The sequence below is a fragment of the Myotis lucifugus genome, unplaced genomic scaffold, assembly GCF_000147115.1.
Source record: "Myotis lucifugus unplaced genomic scaffold, Myoluc2.0 scaffold_1, whole genome shotgun sequence".
In the NCBI taxonomy this organism is placed as follows: Eukaryota; Metazoa; Chordata; class Mammalia; order Chiroptera; family Vespertilionidae; genus Myotis; species Myotis lucifugus.
The window spans coordinates 6,699,688-6,720,897 of NW_005871049.1; the positions used below are offsets into that span (position 1 = coordinate 6,699,688).

At 54.0% G+C, this 21,210-nt stretch overlaps 1 protein-coding gene across 4 annotated transcripts in view; it reads left to right on the top strand.

Annotated features, from left to right (window-relative positions):
* Positions 1–21,210, top strand: part of JADE1 (jade family PHD finger 1) — a 49,080-nt gene that overhangs the window by 15,669 nt on the left and 12,201 nt on the right. For all 4 annotated transcript variants that reach the window (XM_023754307.1, XM_023754311.1, XM_023754313.1 and 1 more), the window contains exons 3-8: positions 9,141–9,226; positions 11,946–12,103; positions 13,970–14,157; positions 15,992–16,203; positions 19,318–19,485; positions 20,629–20,745. In XM_023754307.1, the coding sequence (XP_023610075.1) occupies positions 9,141–9,226; positions 11,946–12,103; positions 13,970–14,157; positions 15,992–16,203; positions 19,318–19,485; positions 20,629–20,745 (929 nt within the window). The remainder of the gene's footprint in view (positions 1–9,140; positions 9,227–11,945; positions 12,104–13,969; positions 14,158–15,991; positions 16,204–19,317; positions 19,486–20,628; positions 20,746–21,210) is intronic.

Below are 21,210 nucleotides of genomic sequence, written 5' to 3' on the forward strand. Positions count from 1 at the left end.
GAGAGTTCAGTGCGTAGCTCTGTTTCTGAATCTTCAGTCTTATAGCGGGTGTGTTGCGATAGAGAGTAGCCGGCGGGCAACCCAGGAAGAATGCTTGCTTTCCTGTGTGATGGCAGAGGTATTGGGCCAGCTTTCCGAGTCAGGTGTATGTAAACTCCAGCTCTGATAGACGACGTCTTGGGCTGTGGCAGAGGTGTCTCTGGTGCCCCATGCAAACGGTGGATGCAGGCACGGTTCACAGGAGTGGGGGGCCAAGGGGATCTGGGGGGGTCTAGGGGACCTGGGGAGGAGATGGAGGTTGGGAGGGGAGGGGGCCCGGGGAGGAGATGGAGGTTGGGAGGGGAGGGGGCCCGGGGAGGAGATGGAGGTTGGGAGGGCAGGAGGCCTGGGGAGGAGATGGAGGTAGAGCAGGTCCTGAACGATGAAATAATTTTTAGGCGAACAGGATCGTTTTGGTTTTCTGGTCTCCCAGTTTTCAGTAGATTGAAAGCTGCAAATTAGAAAGCAGGGCTTTGCTGCCGTGGGGGCTACACTGATAGCCACAGGGAACGTGGAGGGAGGGGACCGGGTACATAAAAGCATCTCAGACACAAGGGATTCGGTTGGCACTCTGGTCCAGGCGTGGAGCAGTGGGAAGTAGAGCTGGTGGCTGTGGGAGGGGGGTCGGAGTTTGGGGGCACGAGTAAGTTAAGCGGTGACCAGATCAGGAAGCAGCTGAGGGGTTGGGACTTGGGGGCAGGCTGCGGGGACGCTGCCGTTTGGCACAGGGAGGAGTGAGTGGGAGAGAGAAAGAGACCAGGAGCGGGGCTCCGGAGAGAGGGTTTTCCTTTTCTTTCCGGGAGAGCTCTTGAGGGTCTGAGCCCGGGCGCAGGCGTCCAGCCTCCTGTCTGCCTTCACGGGGCCGTCTGAGCTTCGCGGCCCTCACTGCCTGTTTAATATCTGCTTGGCGTTTCACTCCTTGAGGCAAAAACATGCGTAGGGAATGTTGTCTGCCCCCTGTGGTGCCTATCAAAGTGTCCTCGGAACGGACAGGAGCTCAGTAAATGCTTGTGGAGTACACACTGTAGTCCTGCAGCAATTTTAAACATCTTGCTTTTTGGTCACAGTTCATCAGAGGAAGGTTCCCGAACGGGCTCCGCACTGGCTGTGCCGGGTGGAAGGCCGAGCCCCGGGTCAGTGTCCTGGTGGCGCTGGCAGCAGGTCCTGCTCCCTCTGTCCCCACCACTGCCTCAGCTCCTCCCCGGCAGAGCCCGGCTCACAGAGGTTCTGGAATGTTCCCCCAGAATTAGCTCCCCCCCCCCCCCCCTGGGCTCCAGCTGCCCAATAGGATGGAAATGTTCTAATCCAGTGTAACCGAGGAAGTGAATTTTAAAATGTTATTTAATTTCAATTAATTTAAATTTAAAAAGCCACGTGTGACTAGTGATGACCGTATTGGATAGTGCAGCTCTGGGCGGGCCCCGTCCGCTCTGCAGGAGCCTCAGCTCAGGCCGGGGCTTAAACAACAGAATTATTTTCTCACGGTTCGGAGGCTAGAAATTCAAGATCGAGGTGTTGACAGGTTGACTGTCGCTCTGAGGCCTCTCTCCTTGGCGTGCAGGTGGCTGCCGTCTCGCGTGTCCTCACATGGCCTTCTGTGCGCGGCTCCCCTGCGTCCGTGTGCCCAGTGTTCTCTTCTTACGAGGACACCAGTGAGCTTGGACCAGGGTCCACCCGTAGACCTCATTTAACTTAATCCTCCCTTTAAAGGCCCCGTCTCCAGATACACCCCATTCTGAGGCACTGGGGGCCTGGCTTCCACCTAGGAATGCTGGGGGACACAATTCAGCCCATAACACCACCTAGGAATGCTGGGGGACACAATTCAGCCCATAACAGCCATAGAGGACCACATGCTCCACCTAAACATGCACCCCTTCCCACCCTTCCCAAGCTCTGGTTAAAAATGAAGGAGGAGAGCAGCCACAGTCCCCACTAAAAGTGTGTCCATCGAAAGTCACCCTTCTGGTGACAGGCTATGTTCTTCCTCCTCCTAATGCGCTCATATCCAGAGGGTTCAGGTCGGTGTTTAGAGGGTCCTGGGGGTTAATTAGAGAGACAACCAAGCTGTAAACATGGCAACGCCGCTCCATCCAAGAGTAGGGCTGGGCAGGACGAGACGTGGACAGGTCATCTTTGTCAGACAGCTGGTTTGGTGTAGAGCAGGCATCGATGCCTCATAGCCGTGCTGTCCATCCAGGCCTAGTGTTGGGCAGTTACGGTGCCTGGTGGTAGTGGTGAGCACCCTGGCACGCCCAGCCTTAGAAAACGTGCACGTCACCACGGAACCACCCCTCTCCACCTTCCCCGAGGGCAGCTCCTTCGAGGCCCGTAGGCACTGGAGCCGCCCGTCCTTTTGTGAAGTGAGGTGCCGTCTGCCGCTGCAGTCAGGTCCCCAGGCCCGAGCCGGCCCTCAGCAGATCCGGGCACTTGGAAAGCCCTGCTTGCAAGAAGGGCTGGGTCTGCAGTGGCCGCTCTCCAGCCTGCAGCCCTGACGCGATTCTGGCAGCAGCTCCAGCCCAGTGCAGAGCGTGTCCAAGTGGAGGAGAGGGAGCTGCTGACGTCAGCGTGGGGCCGCAGCACCAGCCACAGCCACGCCTCGCCGCCGGCCTGGGGCTGGAGCCGGGTCAGGGAGCAGCAGTGTGGTATTTACCGTGGGGAGTGGACGGGCATTTTCTGTGCCAGTGCGGGCCTTCCTCCAGCTGCCGGAGCCTCTCCAGGTGCCCCGGGGGGCCAGCCCTCCTCTTGGATGGAGCGGCGTTGCGGTGTTTTCAGGCTGCGCCTGTAATTGCGGGGCTCCTGGGACGGGGTGGCCCTGCCAGCCTCTGAAGTTGCACACGGTGCCAAGGGGTGGCAGGGAAACAGGCCCTTCATTTCCTGCTTCCCTGCTGAGGATCCTCAGCCCTTAGGGGTTTCTGCAAATGTGCGGATGGGGCCCACCAGCTATTTCCAGCATTTCCAGCACCTAAAGGAGGTCTCATTTCACCGGTAATAAAGCTGCAGAGGCTCATTGCGACATCGTGTTCTTGCTTGGGCAGGAATCATGTGTTGCTGGTTATCTCAGGCCGGTTAACAGCTCTGATCAGCATCCTTATATTTTTTTTCATGTAAAAGTAAGACAAGAATTAAATAGAACAGAAAGAAGACTGTTCATTTGGCCAGTTTTTTAAACACGTGGGGGCTTTGGCCAGGAGAAGGGAGCCAAGTGTAAGTGGTGTTTTTGGTGTTTTGGTTGTTTTAAAATGTGCCTCTCTCTCAAAGATCCAGAGGGAAGTTAAATTGGTTCTTTTATTTTCCACAAAGAGAGCAGCGGTGCGCTGATAGGTCAAAGTTTTTCCTAAAATTGTGAAGCAAGGCTTCTTTTTTCGGTCTGATGTCCTCCGTTTCAGGGCTGGGTCCACCTCCCTGTGGAAAGCCGGGTGTGGCTGGGGGTCTGGAACCAGGTGCCGCCCTGGGACACACTCCTGTCGAGTGCAGTTCTGCAGCTGAGCTCGGCTGCTGAGTCAGATCCACACCAACTACTGTTGCAGCTGGTAATGCAGGCCGACGGCTGGCAAGCGTGAAGTTATGTGGGGGCTGTTTTTCTGGGCTCTCCAGCTTACCGGCAGCAGTGAAGGCACCATCATTTTTAGCGGATGAAGCATACTCTCCGTATCACTGCCTTGGATGGATTCCCATCCAGTTTTTGGTAACTTGTCTTCCTTTTCTGTTTGGCTGGCTGTGCTTGGTTACCTCCACACACGTCTTCGGTGGTTTCTCTGCTCTGTCTCCGTTCTGCTCCTGTTTGACTGTACCTTTAATTTGCTCCTTTTCCACAGGAGTTGCATCGGGTGACACACCCAGGAGTTGCGTAGGAATCACTGAAATGGGAACTTTGGCTTGAGTTCTGCAGGATGTACACTGTACCTGTGTCTCCTCAAGGCCCACAGGTGGCTTTGCCCCTTTTCAGACCCAACTGGTGGTTTGGCTTTGACATTGATGGAAAGGTTAACAGCTTGGGCTCAAGGAGCCACTGGCACAAAGGATCCTGGGCATGGACTAACCTCTGTGGCCCTGGGACTTGGACCTCAGCAGGAGGGCTGGGGGCTGGGAAACAAACGCATGTGCCAGTTGGTTGAAGAACCCAGTGCACTAAGTATGTCGGAACGTGCCTGGGCCAGTTCTTTGAATGTGTGTGTTACGCTTCTGTATTTTGGAAGTTGGCAGTGATTTGGACCATGGACCTGAGCTCTGCTGGGGAGGAAGAGCTGGGGTAAGCATAGGGTCAGCCCCTGGTAGAAACGGCGGCTGTATCTGAGACTTGCTTCCTATCATCCTGTTACAGTGAATAGCCAGTGACTATATGAACTCAGCTAACTTTCCGATAGGAATTTCCATGGCTCTGCTTGACTTGCACAGGGCGAGGCTAGCCGTCCCTGGGAGGAACGCACGGGCCCTCCCAGGTCTCCGCTGGCAGTTGATGTTGGCCGGCCACTGGACGTCATGCTGGCCGGTCCTAAGCATCTTACCTGGTTAAGCCGGTTTAACAGGACGGGAGACACCAGCATGTTGTTTTCTAGTGCCAGACGCAGGGTCTGAGACACAGGAGACGCACCACTGGGTCCGTGGCGAGGTTCTTCTGTCATTTGCATTTTGTGGTGTGAACACCCAGGCCACCATTCATTCTAATTTCTGAACCTTGCATGCACTGCACAACCTGGAAGGCTTAACACACATGAGCTACTACGCGTGAAAGTCATGTGCAACACGTACTAGATTTACTCTTGAGGCTTTTCCTTATTTTAGATCTGGGGCAACTCAGTGTGGCTATTTTTAATATTTCAAAGGAGCACGTTTGCACTATCAGAAAGCTGGTGCGCACAGGACCCGTGCCCATGGTATTGCCACCTGCGAGCCTTTGTAACTTTTTAATGGAAGATGGGGATGTTAAAACAAAACAAGACATTTTTTCATTCATTCTTTACAGTATTTAATATGCAATATTGTTACTCTCACAGCATAAGAATTTCTGAAGTTGCTTACATTTGTCACGGAGTGGACTTAACTTCAGACACTCTCTTGTGTGTGGTCAATAAAATAGTCACAGACATCATTACCAGATTAGAGTTCCCAGCTCCTCTCCTGAAAACAGAAAGAAAACAAAACAAAATGTTGCCTAACTGGTTTGGCTCAGTGGATAGAGCGTCGGCCTGCGGACTGAAAGGTCCCAGGTTCGATTCCGGTCAAGGGCATGTACCTTGGTTGCGTGCACATCCCCAGTGGGGAGTGTGCAGGAGGCAGCTGATCGATGTTTCTCTCTCATTGATGTTTCTGACTCTATCTCTCTCCCTTCCTCTCTGTAAATATATCAATAAAATGTATTTAAAAAACAAAACAACAAAACAAAAACAAAACAAAATGTTACTTGTCACATTCTTAATTTAGTCTGCCATTAAACGTTAGCACTCAGAACAACGCAGAACGCAGCCCCACCCAGCGCGGCCTCTGAGAACTGGCCAGTGGCAGGTGTTTGCCGAGATAAGTCTGTCTCCCCGTTCTTTCAGGGTTTGAAATGCTCTCATTTCTGGTTTCATAATTCTTTCCCATCCAGCGTCACCTAGCTTTTTTTCAATTACAAAGGGATGCAAATTATTTTTGTTTGGACCATATTCTGGGAGTTACTTGACCATCTGAGAACCGTCCAGAGAGAGCCTGGCTGAGGGGGGAGGACTGGGCAGGGACGTCAGGACACTTGCTCGAGTCTCCGCTGTGGACTTCCTGGGAACCTGTGGATGTCGCTGCATTCTGATCCGGAGGCCGTGGCCCCACCAGGCTGCCTTTACATGTACCATTGCTTTATTTTCCTGGAGCTCAAACCTCACTTCCAATAGACAAAACTGGAGCGTGTTCTCTGTGCCTGCTGCCTCCAGTTCTGAAGTGACAGGGATGGTTCTCGCCGAGTATGACAGTCCTGAACAATGACACCACATTCTTTTTTTTTTTTTAAATATATTTCTTTTTTATTGATTTCAGAGAGAAAGGAAGAAGGAGAGAGAGATAGAAACATCAATGATGAGAGAGAATCATTGATTGGCTGCCTCCTGCACGACCCTGACTGGGTTCCCATCTGGATGGGCTGCAAAGTCTCGGCTTTACGCGAGCCACCTGTGCCAAGTAAAACGGAGCATTTTCTTTTTCTTTGTTGTTAGTGGATGATAGAAAACCATCAGGTATCTCCTGCCCACCTTAAAAGTGGATACTCTGATAAGCTGTGTCAAGGAGATCAGGAGGATGAGACCACCTGCAACAGAGACCTGCAGCTGGACCCGCCGCTGACGTGGGAGGGTCCGCCGGTCCCGTCCCACATTCCCATCTGGATGGGCTGCAAAGTCTCGGCTTTACGCGAGCCACCTGTGCCAAGTAAAACGGAGCATTTTCTTTTTCTTTGTTGTTAGTGGATGATAGAAAACCATCAGGTATCTCCTGCCCACCTTAAAAGTGGATACTCTGATAAGTTCTGGCATGTTTACAGCCATAAAACTCAAGGAAATCCTTCCCTCCCACCTTTCCCCTCATCAGAGGATCTACTTTCTGTCGCTGGAGATTCGTGTATGTTTTTCAGAGTTTTCTGTAAGTGGAGTAATACGCTACAGACTGTCTGGTTTCCTTCACTCGAAGTAGTTATTCCAGCATCTTCCACACGGCCTGCCTCAGAAGCGCCTTTCTTGGTGCAGGGTAGTGTTCCGCTGTATGGATATACCACCTTTGTGAATCCATGCCGTCTGTTGGCGCATGTGTGGGTAGTTTCTGGGTTTTGGCCTTTATAATTAGGGTAAGAACATTTCTCACATCAGTGATAATGGAAACGCCCCCCCCTGCCCCCCCCCCGCCTCACTTTGTATAAAGTGGGTTTAATAGGATTAACTTGTACTTCTCTCCCGTCCTATGCATCGTGCCCATTAAAAGGAAGAGGAATGGACCGCTGCTGGGTGGACCGGTGTTTCTCTCGGGTGGTATTACTATCAGGTGCCAGGTCTGCAGCGCCTTCGGTTCTCTGTTGTAAAAAGTAAGTGTGGTGCAGACACCCACTTCTCAAGGATAGAGAAGCAGCAGTTTCTGTGTGACCGTCACTGCTTTGGTTGTTCCATGCCAGCAAAGCTGCAGGCTCCGGGGGGCCTTGGAAACGACGCTGGAGGGATGCTGACAGATGCCCAAGAAAAGGCAACAAAGTCCCCAACCCACCAATGGCAACAAAGTCCCCAACCCACCAATGACAGGAGTGTGGTTTCTGCTTAGCTCTGAAAGGACTCGCCTCCCTCCGCCCCATGTGAGATTTACAGTATAGCAGTGGGATGGATGGTCCTTGTTAAATTTCTGGGATTGTTCCTTTCATTATATCCCTTCCATAGTCACCCAGAGGGAAGGGTCATGCCTTCCTGCCCTAATAACCCTCCCTTTCCCTCCTGAGATCCCCAGGCCCTGAGCCGCCGAGGGGCCTGCAGGACCCCAGGGTGAGAGAGGCCTCCTAAAGGCACGAGCCCCCCACACCTTCCTCTCCAGGTTCCTGCCTTGGCTTCTGTCTTTGCTTTTTCCAGTGATGACAGGATTTGGAACCTCTGTAAGTTGGGTTCACCCCAGTGACCCAGAATATTTCTTTCCATGTGGGTGTGAAACAGTCTAGTTCACATTCCCTATTTCTTAAAAAAGCGTTTTCTAGACGCTCTACTGAGTGCGGCTACAGGGGCCACCTGTAGGAGGAGGTCTGATTCTGCTGTTTTAACAGTCGCCCATTTACAGGCCTCAGAACTGGTGAGTGTGGGTTGTGCCAGAGGGAAGCTTGGCGATAGATCCCTTTCAGTCTCCGTCATCGCAAATCTGATGATAGGCTTACGTGCAGATTCTGTCCCTTAGTGTCCCCAAGGTCTCCTGCGTACTTGGTTCTGTCCCTTATCTCTGGAATCTGTAGAGATAAGAGCTTCCAGTTTGAGTGACAGTAGGATGGCAGTTCGCTCCGGTTTTGGCTTTGAAGCCGGGGGGTGGGGTGGGGGGGGGTGGGGAGGTGGTTGTTAATTTCTGGGAAATGGTAGATATGTGTTCAGGGTGGAGGTGAGACATTGCAGGTGGGGCACCCACAAACAGGAGGCCGCAGCCAGTGTCTACACAACACGTGATGGGCAGTGGTGCGAGTGGGGGCCGCCCGGGAGTCTGGGGCGATGGGCAGTGAGTTAATGCAACTTTGCCATTGATTGGACCTGTCCTGAGTGAGGAGGGCCTAGGGCAGTGGTTCTCAACCTGTGGGTCGCGACCCCTTTGGCGGTCGAACGACCCTTTCACAGGGGTCGCCTAAGACCATCCTGCATATCAGATATTTACATTACGATTCATAATAGTAGCAACATTACAGTTCTGAAGTAGCAACGAAAATAATTTTATGGTTGGGTCACAACATGAGGAACTGCATTTAAAGGGCCAGAAGGTTGAGAACCACTGGTCTAGGGTGACTTAGATTTCTGACTTCAAGTAGAAACGTGATACCAGGTTAAGAATAGACGGGGGAGGACAGGTTTGGGTCAAAGGTTGGGCCCAGTTTTTAGCGCTGAGCTGACAGCTCTGGGGCGATGTCTTCATTTGAGGTGAACATGCACCTGGAGCCGGGGCTGGAGGAGAGTGTGAGGTGCAGGTCTGACCATCTCCTGCTCGAGCCGGGCAGGGCCTGGGCCTGGGCGAGCGGAGAAGCACAGAGAGGGGCACCAGGAGTTTTGAGGTTGGCCTTAGGATTTAGCATAAAGATCTTAATCTTCGAGTTAAGAGAGTTTCCTAAAAACTCAGTGAGATGTTTTCCAGTTTGTATTTAGCATCGGGAGACTTTGACCCTCTTAACCTCAGACGTGCAGGCTTCTGGCCCAGAGCCTGTGTCCTCCTGTGTGCTGTGCTGGGGGTCCCGTGAGGCCCGCCCGGGTGAGCGTTAGGAGGGGCTCTGAGCATCCAGTGCTGTGGCCCAGCGTCATGGCTGTCTCATGCGGGGTGTGGAAGTGAGCCTTGCTGAGTTTGGTTAAAGAAAACTGAGCACTCCGTGATTTCTGCACTTTTAATTGTTCCTCTGTGGCTATTTGTGTCTTTAGGCCTGTCCACCACTTGGTCTCAGAATTCCCGGTCCCAGCACAGGAGAGGTTCCTGCTCCAGACATGAAGATCGGAAGCCTTCCGAGGTATTTCCCCAATGCTGGCGTGACGTATGTCAGACACGTGCGCATGAGAACACGTGACGACATACAGGCCCGAGGCTGATACTGATGTCTGTCTGTGAAACTCGGGCAAGTTACGTAACCTTTCTGTGCCTCAGTTTCCAACCCTGTAAGATGGAGATAGCGTAGGTGGTTACCTCGGGCCTATTATGAGGATTAAGGGGTTAATACACAGAGGTCAACACATACAAAGCACATAAAAAAGTGCTCAGTAACTGTTAGCTATTGTTTTTATTAATTATATTCTTCTTTTCCTTTTCTGTTCCCTGTTTGCTGGCTCCCAACAACTTTTCCTCTGGCCAGGACATGCGCGAGTTCGGCTGCTGCCAGTCACTGCCAGCCTCAAGTTAGTTTTAGCCATAAATTTGTGGCTTACTTGGCAACAACAATATAATTCTGGGAATTCTGTTTTGGGGATTACGCTTAAGGCTTTTCCCTTTTCCATTTTGTTTCTCATCTTAATGTCTCCCCTGCTCCCCATTTTGTTCTCTCTCTAGCTGTCATCTGTCATTCTATTTAAGATTGTTTTTTGGTGCGTCTCTCTGCTGGCTTTTGTTGACTGGGGGCTCCTACCAACCCTGAGGTGTTTCCTCTGAACACCTCTGCTGGGCTCCGAGCACTGACATCGCGGGAGAAAAGGCACTGTAGTTCAAGTGAGCAGGTTGTAGGAAAGGCAGTCTTTGGTTCTGCCCCTTGGTGTGGTGCTGCCTCTTGGCGGGGTGACCTCACAGACGGCCTCGCCCACGGCCTCACCTGCAGCCTCACCTGCAGCACGCCTGTTTCTCTGCTGAATGGGGCGTGCGGGGTGCTGTGTTGGAGTGTAGCAGAGACTCCTTCTCTAAGAGGAAGTAAGGAGCACGCATCCTTTAGACACGTAAGCGTTGGGGAAGGTGGTGGTTTTACCGCCCCGGACCATTCCAGGCTCTGTCCCCGGAGCCCGCACTGCCCGCTTCCCTTTTGGTGGCCCTGGAGCGGCCAGGTCTGCTGCTCCTTTTTTCTTTAACTCCCCGTGCTGCGTTCACACCCTGCTGTCTTTCTTATGTGCTCCTGTGATTCAGGGCAGGAATTCGGGGCCAGGGGGACATCAGTGCCTCCATCCCTGCCTCCTCACTACCTTCCCCTTCCCCCCCTACCTCCCCCCTCCCCCCTCCCCCCGCCCCGGGACACCTGGACTCCTCCTTATCCCTGACCCATGTTTTCTTTCCAGATTTTTTCTAAGATTCCTCTGACTTCAAACACCTTTATACTAAAGCACTAGCATTGAATTCTGCCAGGGACCCGGGTGTCCATTTGGGGGCACCTGTTTTGGTTCTTGAGCATCCCTGGAGTGGTGGCTGTCATTTCTCGTTACTGCAGTTTGAGTCTCCTTCTTTGGAAAACGCCTGATTTTTTTCACTTGCAAGACAGTTGGAATGTGTTTTTAGTCTGATTTTCTTCCTGAAGCTGTGGACCTAGACTTTTGTTTTAAAGGACTTTTTCTTTGGGGCGGGGAGGCCCTGGCCTGGCCGGGTACCTGCTTTCGGATCAGTGCCGATCTTCCTGTGCTTTTGTGGGGACTGCGAGGTTCTCTCTGTTCCTGGGCGCTGGGAGCGGGGAGGGGCGTGCTGGGGAAAGCTCAGACACTGCTCTGGAGAAGTGTATTAAAGTCATCACCAGCTTGAAAAGCCACCAGGAAAAACAAACATGGCCCTATTAGCCGGGAGAGAATGTGAGCTGTGCTCCGCAGCACAAGAAAGAACCCCCTGTCCTTCTCAGGGGGAGCGAGCTCAGCATTGTGACTTGTGTAAACAGAGAGCGTGGCCTTCAGATGCAGGCTCGCTCCCTGCCAAGTGCGGCTCTGGTGCCAGGGTCAGCGCTGTCGCCCAGAGACAGGCGTGGACGAGGAGACGGTGCCGGCTCCGGCCCCGCCAGGGCAGCAGGCCTGCAGGACGCCTTTGTGTGTCCCCTCAGGGCCCTGACACAAGCTGGAGGAGCTGTCTTGGCTGAGAGTCCTTTTGAGACTTGTGAGTCTGTTTCTGGCAGGGAGAGGAGAGGGCAGTACCTTGCTTGTCTTCTTTCCCTCTCTCCCTCTCCTGCCTCCTCCCCATTCTGCACAAACAGCGCCTCCCTTGTAGCAGTTGTGCCGGGAAAGGTGTGCAAGTGGGCACGTGCTGTAAGGCCCGTTCTCGGACCAGACTCCCAGGCCTGTCACTGCTTCTGTCCCAGCCTACTCTTTGCCTGGCAAGAGCCAGCTGGGACCTGACCTCCCAGACACCTCGCTATATACCCTGGGGCCTGAGGTGGGGCTGGCGAGGTGGAGTGCAGAAGGGGAGGCCCTGGTGGTTCCGGGTTCCGGGTTTGGGTTTGAAGTTGCTACACGGCCAGTGGAGCTTTGTTTCTTAAATACCATCAAGAGCACGCCTCCCTGCAGGGGTCCCGCCCACGGTTTCAGCAGCGCTCCGTGAACTGAGAGTTCGGGGAAGCTGCTTTGCTGATGCTATTGCAGCTGCTGTGTGGACGTGGAGCCACCGAGCCTGAAGCCAGGGTGTGGCAGGCTCAGGGCTTCCTGTCACAGGCCAGACTGGTTCTCTGTTGATCCAGTGACCTTGTTACACTGGCAGCTCCATGGTTACCCTGCAGCTGCCAGTGCTCTGAATAAGAAAGCAAATATCAAATGTCCGTGACCCTGTCTCTCCCTCTCCAGGTGTTTAGGACAGACCTGATCACCGCCATGAAGCTACATGACTCCTACCAGCTGAACCCCGATGAGTACTACGTGTTGGCAGATCCCTGGAGACAGGAGTGGGAGAAGGGGGTGCAGGTGCCAGTCAGCCCTGGGACCATCCCTCAGCCTGTGGCCAGGTAGACGTGCCCCGAGGAGAACAGCTCTGCCTCCCCCGTGGGGCCTGTCTGCCCCTCAGCCAGGTGCCGAGAAGGGCAGTGTGTCCTCAGCACTGGGGTCCCCGTGGCCGTAGGAACACGTCAGGTCCACAGGACAGTGACTTGGAGGACTGGCTGGGGGTTTGGATGTTTGCACCCCCCCCCCCCGCCGCTGTCCCTCTGCCTGCACTTGCATCCCCACCCTTGGTCACATTCACGCTGCAAAGCAGCTCTGCTGGGCCCCGGGGAAAGGTGGCTTCCTGGTCCCATGGTGGCCACTCCCCCTTTGGAGGAGGACAGGTGGGGTAGCCAGGCTAGGTATGTGGAGGGGAGTTTGAGGAGATGAATGGATTAGGTGAGCTCTCCTATGGATTGACTTTGCCCAGTTCTTCTTGTGGGGCTCTGTCTCGATTGACTTACAGACCACTTTCCCCCCTGAGGGTCGGGTCCTCAGTGACTCAGCTTAGCTAGAAGCTGCAGCCGGTTTGCTCTTGTCCTCCCATCCAGCTCCCCCCGACCCTGGGCTGCTGGCGGGGAGAGAGGAGGGAGTGCCCTGTGCTCAGCTGGCGCCGGGCTTCTCTGCTGTTGCATCCTCACCATCCCCGAGTGTGGACGGAGCTCGCCTAACCCTAACCCTAACCCTAACCCTAACCCTCGCCCACTCTGTGTCTCTCTAGGCACTGGAGATGATCGAGTTTGATTATTGCTCTTCGGGATCTCTGCGACAAATGTCCCCCTAGATCTGCAGGTTTAGATGCTGGGTGGTTCTGGTTGGAGGAAAGGGATTAGATGAGATGATGGGTGGGGCGGCCTCCATAGGCTGGACTCCTGGCCTGTGGGCGGGCCCGTCACTGGGCTCTGGGGATGAGCAATGTGTTTGCCTTAGAGTGCACACCTGGGGCACGACACCAGCCCGGCAATCCCAAGCTGGGAGTTTTTCACCAATTTGCTCATTACATTTGGGAGCCCATAACACAGCCTATGGACATTTTCAGCTGAACAAAAGCCTGCTCTTGGTTGAGGAGGAGAAATAACTGTCCAGTTAGCCCATCTCAGTGTCCTGTAGATAAAATCACTTTTGTAATGATAAAGGTGATGACAAAACTTTGACACCTTCAAAGTTTTGGACAACTTGATGTTCACGCAAACTGCTAAACAGAGATGTGGAGGGCTGTGTGGACTCCCCGTCGGGGTGGTCTCATAGTGTCACGTGCCATCGCAGCCTTCGAGGGGGGCATGGTGGATGAGGCTGCTTCAGGTGTTAGGTGGGGGCAGAGGGTAGGGGAAGAAGGAGAGGGAGCGCGGGTCCTTGCCCTGGGATGTTGGGAGAGGCCCCGGCTGGGCTCACTCTGGTTCCTGGACCGCTGAGTAATGGCTGAGGTCTGGTTTATTTTTAAGGTCAGACAGAGGGCGTTTCTCCCCGTGGTTCCCCAGCATCAGCTGTGGCTGCTCTTGCTCCTCGATGTTCTCGAGAACCCAGTGCTTGGCGTCCAGCAGCCTGGGTGGTTCTGGTTGGAGGAAAGGGCTCGAATGGGCAACGCTGGGCACCTAAGCGGCCACAGCACCTGCCGCTGTGGGGGGGCGGGGGGCGGAACGGGTGTTGGGGAAGCCGAATGGAAGGAGCTGGTTTTGAAGACTTCTGCAGGGTTTGCACTTGGATCTCTTTCCATTTGGGTGTGTTAAGGACTCCTTAGTGTTATTAGCAGTGACGGCAGGACTTTAAGCATGTCAGTCTGGCGATGACCTGGGTTTTGGGTGGCGGTGGAGACTCCCCTGGGGCCTTTGCACAGCCTGGCTGGTCTGTGGCAGAAAGGATGACCCGGCTGCCTCGTGTTTGCTGTTAACTAGGGTCGTGTCGGAAGAGAAGTCACTCATGTTCATCAGGCCCAAGAAATACATCGTCTCTTCAGGCTCCGAGCCCCCGGAGCTGGGCTACGTGGACATCCGTGCGCTGGCCGATGGCGTGTGTCGGTACGACCTCAATGACATGGACGCGGCATGGCTGGAGCTGACCAACGAGGAGTTCAAGGAGATGGGTGAGGCCCGTGCTATTGTTTGTAACGAGCGCTGTCCGTTGAGATGGACTCAGGGACCGGGCTAGTGAGGGGCCTTCCCACTGGCCGTGGAGGCAGGGTTCCCACCCTGCCCTGATCGTATGTACCTCACGAGCACGGAAGCCAGAGACACTAAGTGACTGTCCCTGGACCACAGAGGGCCGGCACTCCTTTCCCAGTGGTGCAGTTCAGATCGCTGCCCCCGCCTCTGAGTCCACTCCAGCCCGGCTCCCTTCCCGACCCCACAGCAATGCCTCCTCACCAGGTCCTGCTCCTTAGCTGGAGTTCCTGCCTCCTCTTTCCCCAGCGATCTGTCCTCTCCGGAGCCCCGCCCTTCCAGGAGCCCCGCCCCTCCCTGGTGCCCAGCCCTGCTCAGCCGTCTCTTTTCCCTGAGTTTGCTCGTTTTCTGCGTGAGGAGGGCGGCGTTTCTGTGCCACACTCACTGCATCTCCAGGTGGAGACCGGGTGGCATGCGGGTTTCCCTCCGTACTTCTGATTGCTGAGGGTCTCTCGAGGCGACCTGATGAGCAAGACTGTGAAGTCTAGTCTGAGCTCAGTGCATTTTGCAGACTAGACTTCACAGTCTTCTCAGAGCTCTCTTGGAGGTGAATGCTGCCTCAGCTTCATCCACCTACGGCCTGCTTTATAGCAGTTTTGTAGAGACCAGGTGCGCTTGACTGACCAGTGGCCTGTGTTAGGCACAGGGTACAGCCAGAGCCACTGGTGCCTTTGAGGTGGTTTAGTGATGAGTCCTGGGCTGACTCCTCAGTCGGAAGGAAGTGCCCAGTACGTAGGCAGCTGTGTAACATAAACTGGACACGTGCTGTTATTGGTCTTTTTAATGGTAAGAATTAATTACAGGGCATAGGATTTGTTTTCAAGACCAGTGGTGTTTTTAAAACTACAGACTAGGAACACCTGGCCACGCAGAGGCTGTCTCAGAGTTAACCAGGGTTTGCGATGGCTGGTGCTGCTTTTTTGAATAAGTGTTTAGGGCTTATCACACTGTCAGCTCTATTGTGGCGGTTCTCAGATTTTTTTAAAAACCCAAGGAGTGTTAATTTGGTGGTTTTAAACTTTTGATAGCGCACAGAAGTCGATGTTGGCTCTAATGACATTTCTGTTGTTTCTTGCCACTTCGGTGTTCTGTCTGGAGAGTATTTGCAGCCTCTTTTTTTCTGTCTGCATGAGTATCTTCATTGTAGGGAGTTTGGACTATATCCACACGTGGAAGAAAATAGAAGTCTCATCCCACCGCTGGCTATAACCACGAGAACCACTGGAGATGGATTTTTGATCCTTCTTGCCTCAGAATGCAGCTTATTTGATTCACAATGAGCTGTCTCCTAGGCTTCCGACAGTCCTTGTGTTTTGGCCTCTCATGTGTCTGATTAACTGTGCCTCTCAATGTAGTCAGTTCGGAGGGTGAAGAGGGATGAACCGGGTAAAAGCATCCAGTGCTCACGGGGGAATCTTGTCAGGGCACCGTCACAAGTAGTAAGTGAGGAAAGCTCTCAAACAAACACCCAAGCCACAGCCCGGGGTCAGGTCACCCCCATGACGTTTATGTATAACACTGTAATGCAAGGGCAATTGAACGACAGTGCAGTTCACATCCTCGGTCCCTTTTGGGGTTTATCTTGTGTTTTGTACTTAAAACACGGCGTCTCCCGTGGAAGGGTCTGAGGGCATGCAGCGGAAAATGTGTGGGACGCTCAGGATGGATTTACTTATAATATCACTCACACATGTAAACACACGGATGCCTGGCGATGCCTGTGGCCGGGGGTTACTGAGGCGAGCTCTGCGCCCCCAGGCATGCCGGAGCTGGACGAGGGCACCATGGAGAGGGTCCTGGAGGAGTTTGAGCAGCGCTGCTCCGACAACATGAACCACGCCATCGAGACGGAAGAGGGCCTGGGCATCGAGTACGACGAGGACGTCGTGTGTGACGTCTGCCAGTCGCCCGACGGTGAGGACGGCAACGAGATGGTGTTCTGTGACAAATGCAACATCTGCGTGCACCAGGTATGTGGGCAGCGAGGCCCAGACGGAAGCACGGGCCTGAGCCCGTCTGCCACCAGGGCACCCAGAGAGGCCGGGTCTCCCTCCAGACGGGGCTGTTCTCCTGCTGCCCCGAGGGAGTTAAGAAATGGGTCCCGACATCTCACTGTCCCTCAGCGGTTCTCAGTGTTTGAAGTATTTCTCGATACTTTTACAACCAGAAGCATAGACTCCTTGGTGAGACTCTCCTTTACATGTTCTTAGTCCTGCCCATGGAAGTCAGGTTTACTTAAAAAGAGTATATGCACCCCTCTGCCCGGCGCCAGCACCTGAGTTCAGGTATTAAGAACACTGAGAAACCTTGAAAAGGTGGTTAGTTAGCTGGATTGGTTTCCTCCGACTGCCATGACGAAGTGCCACAAACTGCGTGGCTTAAAAACAGAAGCCTGTCTTGCTGTTCTGGAGACTAGAAGTATGAAAGCAGGGTGCGGGCGGGGCCCATCACGCGAGGATCCTTCCCGCCTCTCCCCCTCTCCCAGTGTCGTGTGGTTTGCTGGCCGTCGTCGGTGCTCCTGGACGTGCAGTTGCACAGCTGTGTCTGCCTTCGCCATATGGTGCCCTCCTGTGGGTGTCTTCACACCTGACATCTTCTTATAGGGTTCCCTGTCCCATGGAATTCGAGGCCCACCCTCCCCCAGGGTGACCTCATCCTAACTGACCACATCTGCAGGGACCCTGTTTCCACATAAGGCTGCATTCCGAGGTACTGGGTCAGGACTGTGACATCTCCTTTTGGGATACAGTTTAACCCATGACTCTTGCAAATGTGTTAGTGTGTACACTGAGCTGTTCAGAAGAGGAAGGAGTTCCCTTTTCTGGAAATGGATTTCCTGTCCTCCCTGATTGACCCCAGTAGGGTTTGGTGGTGGCTCGCCGCCTCTGTGAAAAGCAATCCGCAGGCGTCAGTAAGGGTGACACTGGGACAGTCTCCGTCTTTCTCACCTCTCGTTTATTTTTAACGCAATAATGAAGCGACTCGAATTTCTGTGGGGACTCACGTTCACAGTCACTGTTAGGATTTAAAAGACGGCCCTGAGGTCCTTCCTGTGAATTCACCTGTTTATGCCGACATCAACTCACTTAGACGTGTGTGGAGGTTGCTCGGCGACCTTCGTGGGAGAAGAGTCAGGTTTGCTCTGGGACTTTGTTGGATTATCGTTTTCTGTACGATGTGCCTGCCTCTTGGCCTCCCCTCTGCCTGGAGACCTCGCTGCCGTGGTCCCGCCCCGCTCGTCCTGAGAGAGCGACACACAGCCTCTCGCTGCAGTCACTGGAGCCCGCCTCGCAGCCTGGGTTTCCCGTTGTCGAGGACGCGTCCTTGGGATGATGGAGAATCCCTGCAGGGTTTCACTGAGACAGATTGTGACACCGTGACTACCACAGTTGTTTTTTGTTGCTGGTGCTGTTAACTTGGATGACTTTTCAGAGTTTTTTTTTTCTCTTATTTTGCCCCTGAGAAACAGTTTGTTTGAAAAAAAGGGTTCTGCGTGGAAGCTCTCAAACCCCCTGTTTCATAAATAGTAACTGATGTCAGGGGGCTGCTCAGGGGCCCTGTGGGTTAGTGGCCATTGGAGCTGGAAGTTGGGGTGTCCGGGCCCCCAGCGACCCCTCTGCCTGGTCTTGTTCCTCCTGCCATAACCACATTGTGTCTTTCCTTAGCATTTCCTTGTGGTTCATTTTTCTTTTGAGATGTTCTCCAGGGCTTGACTTAGAGGCATATTTTATTTAATCTTTTAATTTTGTTTAGACTTGCTTTTCTAGTAAAAAAAAAAAATGATCTTTTCAATTGTGACTGTCTCTAGGATGCCTGACAGAAACCTTGGGGTGTTGAAACCATACTAGAGTCATTTAGCTCTATTTAAAGTTGTTTCCCGTCCGTCTGTGTTGACAGTGGCTCATTCACGGCGCTGACATCGCGCCCTGAGCTCTGCCTGGCTGCTCACTCCGCCCGCTCTCATCCCTGCGGTTTCCTTTCTGCGTCCTGCGCTCTCAGACGGCACTGGGCTGCTTTCCTGTCTGGAGGGCTGGAGCCCGTGCCTGTCTCCCGACTTCCTGACTCGCAGTTCATCTGAGGACAGCGGCTCGCAGTTGGTGTTTAGAAGGCTCTGAACCTGCTACCATCATGGTTTCGTTTCCTCACTTACTGAACACGTTGCCTTTTCGTGCTTTGAGCCATCATAGCGACTTTGCTTGTAAAAGCTTGATTTCTGCAGTTTGGCCTTCTCGTGCAGAACAGGTTTTGCTCTAAGTATCAATTAAAAGGATCAAATCCTCTCGGTCTAGAAAGTCGCCCCTTTCTGGGCCTGGGGGTTCACCCGGGAGAGTGTTGGGATCCGGTTGGCAGCGTTGGAGCCTGGGAACGAGGATGCTCCTTAGCTGGTGTGTGGTTGCCATCGCGTTTCTTAGCTGTGGGAGGCTCTCGGTTGCCCTGTGTTTTCTCCCTTTGAATCCCACCCCCACCAGGAAGCGGGGGGCAGCTTCCCCTCCTTAACCCCGAGCCCTGCCTTGAGGACCCGAGGCTCAGTGTTGAAAGTTGGGCGGCCCGTGGTGTCCCTAGCCACACAGCAGAGCAGACTCTTTGCAGACCTTTCTGTCCTCGGGGAGTGTTCACAATCACCTGGTGGTGAGCAAGTCATACTGTACCCACAGACGTCACGCACCTCCCGCTGCCTTTTACCTCAAGGGCGAGGGTCCCTGTGAGGTGGGCACAGGAGTGCTTCTGTTTTGCCGCTTGTCCTGTTAAAATCCTTCTGGGTGTTTTATTTTAATTTTTTTTATTTTATTGATTTTTTTACAGAGAGGAAGGGAGAGGGATAGAGAGTTAGAAACATCGATGAGAGAGAAACATCAATTAGCTGCCTCCTGCACACTCCCCACTGAGGATGTGCCCGCAACCAAGGTACATGCCCTTGACCGGAATTGAACCTGGGACCCTTGAGTCCGCACGCTGATGCTCTATCCACTGAGCCAAACCGGTTAGGGCCCTTCTGGGTGTTTTAAAAGTAATAGATATAACGGGAAAAATGAATCCTTTACTTTCTCTCTTTTCTCTTTTCCTCGGGGCGCTGTGCCGTACAGGCCTGCTATGGAATCCTCAAGGTCCCTGAGGGCAGCTGGCTGTGCCGGACGTGTGCCCTGGGGGTGCAGCCCAAGTGCTTGCTGTGCCCCAAGAAAGGCGGAGCCATGAAGCCCACCCGCAGCGGGACCAAGTGGGTCCACGTCAGCTGTGCTCTGTGGATCCCCGAGGTACGTGTGGTCTTACAGGGGGTTCCGGCTTTTAGCTGGGGCGGAGGAGGGAGCCGGTCACAAATGGGCCACGTTGTAGCTGATGAGGAAAAGGACACCTTTTAAGTGCTGCCCGTCCCCCCCGCCCTGAATCTCCAGCGCACCTCCCTCTAGCCGGGGGGTGCAAACTTGTGGAAATATTAACCAGGCAGCAGTGCGTAGGATGGTGTTCAGGCTTCGATTCAGTTGTCCATCACGGCTAACCTCCCACTGGGACACGGGCCCCAGGAGCAGACCTGTAGCTTCCTGGCTGTGGCCTGGGCGCCGAGCCCTTCCCCCAGGACTGCGCCTGGCGACGGTCCACGGGACGCCACCATGGTTAGGAGCCACTGCTCTGGGTCACATTTCTGTGATTTTTATTGGAATTCTCCCCTAGCCTCAACCTTTTTAATTTCAGGTCTGGTGTAATTTATTTCCAGTCCCAGACCTTGACTAATTTAATTTGCATGGTTCACTGTGGAGAATATCATTTTCGATTCAAATTTCAGCGTTTTTGGTGTGTGATTCTTGGTGCATTTCCCTCCTGAGGAAAATTATCTGGGGACGGTTGGGGTTGCGGCTTCATGCCTCGGGTCCCGGTAGCGCCGGGCCTCGTGGTTTGCTATTCACAGGGACCCGATTCAGTGACCCAGGCCCTGTGCCAAGGAGAGCTGTGTGTCTTGGTAGTTTTCCACTGTGTAGTAACCTTTCTGGTTTGAAGAAGATGGTTTTCTTTAGCGAGACAGACACTAAAGTCAGTCTGTGTAGACGTGCTCCACCTTCAGCCCTGACCGCTGCAGGTGGCGCCTCAGGCTCAGGTGAGAAGTGCAGGCTCGGTTATCTGAGTGTTCTGGGACCCGGCACGTCTGCGTCACATGACTCCCAGACGCTCAGGGTGGAGGGAATGGACCCTGGGCTCTGGGCTCTCCTGTCCCCGAACTGTCCCCTGAGCTGTGCTGATGCGTGGAAGTTAGGGGTGTGCCCCTCCTAGGAGGCCGAGTGCCCCTTGCCCCTGTCTGGTGGGAGGGCACGGGAGGTAGCATATCTTCCAGTTTCTGCCACCCGTGTTCAGCCTGGGTCGGTCTCACGGCCTCGGGCGCACTCTCACTGTTTCTTGGGCCCTAGGTGAGCATTGGCAGCCCCGAGAAGATGGAGCCCATCACGAAGGTGTCTCACATCCCCAGCAGTCGGTGGGCGCTGGTGTGCAGCCTCTGCAACGAGAAGTTTGGGGCCTCCATACAGGTATGGCCTAGTCCCAGCGGCTTCATTTTCTTCCCTATGACGCAGGGAGCAGGATTGGGGGGGAGGGTGTCTGTGAACTCTGGAGATTGAAGGTGAATTCAGGAAGCAGGATGGGGGCCTCACGCTCTTATGGGGAGGCTAGGACTGGCTCCAGCGTGGTCTGATCCTGTGTTGTGGGTAGATTGTGTTCTGTGTAAGCAGAATGCCAGCTTGGCCTTCACAGGGCCACTCGGGCTCCGTATGAGCTGCGAGGACGGTCAGTTTGTCCGGTGGCACCCTCCCTGCTCCCAGCCTGGCAGACGCCTCCGGGGAAGAGCCAGCCTGGACACTGGAGGTGGGCCACCCTCTTACCTGTTTGCGGGCTGAGCAGGTGACCCCCCTCCGGCTGCCCTGACACTGCTGGTTTCCCGGGTGTGCAGGGTGTCATGTCTCAGGTGGAACGTGGCAGCAGCCTGGCACAGCTGG